The 3,831-nt window shown below is 43.5% G+C and overlaps 1 protein-coding gene across 1 annotated transcript in view; it reads right to left on the bottom strand.

The window, feature by feature from the left end:
- Positions 1-335: 335 nt before the first annotated feature.
- The window catches only part of TVP23C (trans-golgi network vesicle protein 23 homolog C), a 23,106-nt gene continuing 19,610 nt past the window's right edge, over positions 336-3,831 (bottom strand). The window contains exons 6-7 of the mRNA XM_019413388.2: positions 1,949-2,077; positions 336-1,515 (exon numbers count right to left, since the gene is read on the bottom strand). Coding sequence (XP_019268933.1) covers positions 1,489-1,515; positions 1,949-2,077 — 156 coding nt within the window. The 3' untranslated portion in view covers positions 336-1,488. The remainder of the gene's footprint in view (positions 1,516-1,948; positions 2,078-3,831) is intronic.

Genomic DNA, 3,831 nt, shown 5'->3' with positions numbered 1-3,831 from the left:
TCTGTGCTGACAGCTGGCAGCCTGGAGCCTGCTTCGGATTTTGTCTCCCTCTCTCTCTGCCCCTCCCCCACTCGTGCTGTCTCTCTCTCTCTCTCTCAAAAATAAACATTAAAAAAATATATTTTTAATAAAATAAGTTAATGATTCCTAAGAAAGCAGAAGACATTTAGAGACAAATAGTTCCTGTAAAAACCATAATGTACCCTGGTGAGCCTTCCAGTAATCTGTTTCCTTGGATATGTCACTCGATCGAAAATTCCATTTTATCGGCTATAAATTGGTATCGCACATAAATGGTTCGTCGCGAGGATGAAATGAGATTAAACGTGTCCAAGTGCTTTGTAAACAGTAGAGTTTTATACAAATATAGAGTTATGCACCTTCAAGCTATCACTCCAACAAAGACTTATTCAATTAAACATCTTTTGAAAAATTTCAACAATGTATAAATACATTCACAAAATAATCTGTTGGTTGAAGGACTCCAACAAAGTTTACAGAACCTGCAACAGAATTTATAGACTCCTACAACAACTTGGAGATTGTTACATATATTGCCTTAAGAAATACCGTTAATACAAACGCATGATTTACAATATCCCCATTATAGCAAGAAAAAAAAAAAATAGATTCATAAGATAAAATGTCTTCTGGGCATTTATTATGCCAAGTATTTAAATGATTATTCTCACTATGACATAAGAATAATACTCTTTTAGTGATAAAAGAGAGATTTCATTAGGCCAAGGACCAACAAAGAGCCTACGGAAAGTGGCAAAGTAAAATCTGACTAACCCTTCCAAAAAATAAATAGAACAGCAGCAATCTCTAGGGGAGCCCCTAAACATAAACTAGGAAAATTCCATTTACATTAATTGGGCCCTAACTACACGACTTGTTACAAATGAAAGGAAACAAACTTTACGAACTAGTTAACCACTGGCCCGAATTTGGTTTTTACCTGCCTGTGAGTGCCTAAGATAAGTTTCATCACAAAGTATGTATTAAGTTGTAAAGTTAACAATTATTTCTAACTTCTAAATAAGCCAAAGTGCTCACTCTCACCATGGAAGCAAAACTTTCTTCTGACGACGATCTACAAGACAAATACGTACACATCTAGAGTTCTGAGAGACGGGGAACATCTTCCATATTCTGTGGGTCAAAACGCAAAGGTCTCCATTCATATGCACGTAAAGACACTTTCATTAACTTGAGACATATGGACATCACCTACGTAAACCGGGAACCAGTTTGGACAGTGTCTCTGGCCACACCATACTTTCAAGCCCCAAACGCTAGAGAGACAGTAAAAAACTTAACGTGAAAACGACTTTTCCAATTTTTTAAAGCAAGAGATTAATAAACTGGAAAAACAAACCCAACGTTCCTCCTTGCAACATGTACTCAGTTCCAAAAGGTTCAGAGTCCAGAATCTCTCCAGCCATTCCCCCGCGTAACCGAATACATGAGCTTTCTCCCCCCTCTTCAGGAAGTCTGATCATCTCCAGTGTTCTGCAAGAGGGAAAAGAACCCCTTAATATCGAGAACAATTTTACTTAAAACACCAGACTTCAAAGCACTAGGAAAACAGCCCATCCTTGGAAGTGAAGCCAGTTGCTACACTGCCTTACTGTCCATGGCCCAATCATGTGAAAAACTATAGACATGGGGGCACCTGGGTGGCTCAGTGGGTTAAGCTTCTGACTTCGGCCTAGGTCATGATCTCACGGTCGGTGAGTTCGAGCCCCGCGTCGGGCTCTGTGCTGACAGGTCAGAGCTCGGAACCTGTTTCAAATTCGCTCTCTCTCCCTCTCTCTCTGCCCCTCCCCGGCTTGCACACATGTTTGTTAGGTATTCCATAAAAACAAGACACTACAAGAATTAGAAAGGACTGCATGAGTCACTGACCGCATCCAAATCAGCCTCACATCCAGAAAACACTTGCCTGTCTTAACAGCTGCTTTCCGAGATACGATGTGGCCATGTTGGTTAAATTCTTCCTGCTGCCCACTTTGCACCTGATGTAGCCGTACAGGTTGGCACCTTGCAGCACCACACCCATGATAACCACCGCCTGGGAAGGGAAAAATAATCAGCGGCTACTGGACTCACACTGACCGAACTTTCTCCGTGCCACACGTGGAACGAGGCGGACTGTCGCGGGAAAAAGAAGGAAAAAGGAAGCTCGCGGATGAGGCTTATGCCAATGAGACTCCTTCACTCGGCAGCACAGGCTTATCCAATACGAGCTGTGCACAAGGCACTTCGTCATCACCCCCCCTCCCCCCCCAGACAAATAATTCTGAAACACATATTCTAAATACCAGGCCCCAGGCCAGTCCCTGGGGATGCGGTGGAGGGACCATTCTCTCTAGTACTTTCTATGGGTCTGTGAATAAAGATATAAATAAATAAATGAGAGTCAGAAGAGACTCAAATGTTAGTTATTCCTTTAAGAATTACAAAAGAATGAGGGGCACCTGGGTGGCTCAGTCAGTTGAGCGTCCGATAAATAAATAAATGAGAGTCAGAAGAGACTCAAATGTTAGTTATTCCTTTAAGAATTACAAAAGAATGAGGGGCACCTGGGTGGCTCAGTCAGTTGAGCGTCCGACTCTTGGTTTCAGCTCAGGTCATGATTTCATGGTTCGTGGGATCGAGCCCCATGTCGGGCTCTCTCCCTCTCTGCCTCTCCCCGGCTCACCCTCTCCCTCTCTCAACATAAATAAACTTAAAAAAAAAAAGAATTATGAAAAAATGGCCATGAGATAGGTCAAGTTCAATAAACCGAGAGCATGCAGAGGGGAATCTTGGCTCTCTGCGAAGGTGTGTGTGACAACTGGCTTCTGGGAGAGCAAAGCAGCACCCTGAGGCAACAATCCACAGATGTTTGCCTCCTGTGACAAGCGGGACGTGGTGGGGGGTGGGGGGGGCGCACTAGGAGGAGATGTGCTTTGGCTGAGTTGTTTCTTCCTGGGGCCACATCCAGGAACCTATAGGTGGCTCCACTGAGATCACTAAAAGAGAGTAAGAAACTCAAGCCTATTCTTTAAATATAATGGAAGAAAAGTTAATTAGGACAATGTGGGGAGGACCCATGGTTAACCACCGTAGAACAGGGGTTGGCCAAGTTTTTCTACAAAGGCCAGATAACAAAATATTTTAGGCTTTGCAGGCCATGTGATCTCTGTGGCACTCAACTGTGCCATTTTGGCCCCAAAGCAGCCACAGGCGACATGTAAACAAAGAGGCAAGGCTATGTTCCCATAAAAATTTATAAAAACAGGTGCTGGGCTGGATTTGGCTTACAGTCCATGGCTTGCCAACCCCTGCTCTGGAATAAACAACTCATCAACCCATCTGCTATTAAAAGGATTACCCGGGAAACGCTACATCTGTAAAAAACAACACGGCTAAACAGAGTATCTCTCTCCAATCCAGACTCACTCCCTTTAACCCTTAACAGGCTGTACAGCTGATTTTCAGGAGGTTAAAGGATTTGAATGTTTAATTAAGGAACAGGTTCATATTCCTAACAGTAGTGGAGTTATACTTGCTGTTTTAAACTTGTGTCTCAGGGAAATAAACACATTAGAATTAGACAAGGTTGCTGGTTACCTGAGTAAACATAGAACGATATTTTCATTTAAATACATCTCTTTCGACTCATGTTTCTGAAATGGGGGCCTGGGTAGCTCAGTCGACTTCGGCTCAGGTCATGATCTCGCAGTTCATGAGTTCGAGCCCCGCATCGGGCTCTGTGCTGACAGCTCAGAACCTGGAGCCTGCTTCGGACTCTGTGTCTCCCTCTCTCTCTGCCCCTCCCCT

This window comes from Panthera pardus, unplaced genomic scaffold (genome assembly GCF_024362965.1).
Source record: "Panthera pardus isolate Hobbes unplaced genomic scaffold, ASM2436296v1 HiC_scaffold_3, whole genome shotgun sequence".
Lineage (NCBI taxonomy): Eukaryota > Metazoa > Chordata > Mammalia > Carnivora > Felidae > Panthera > Panthera pardus.
This window is presented reverse-complemented; position numbering and strand designations above follow the sequence as displayed.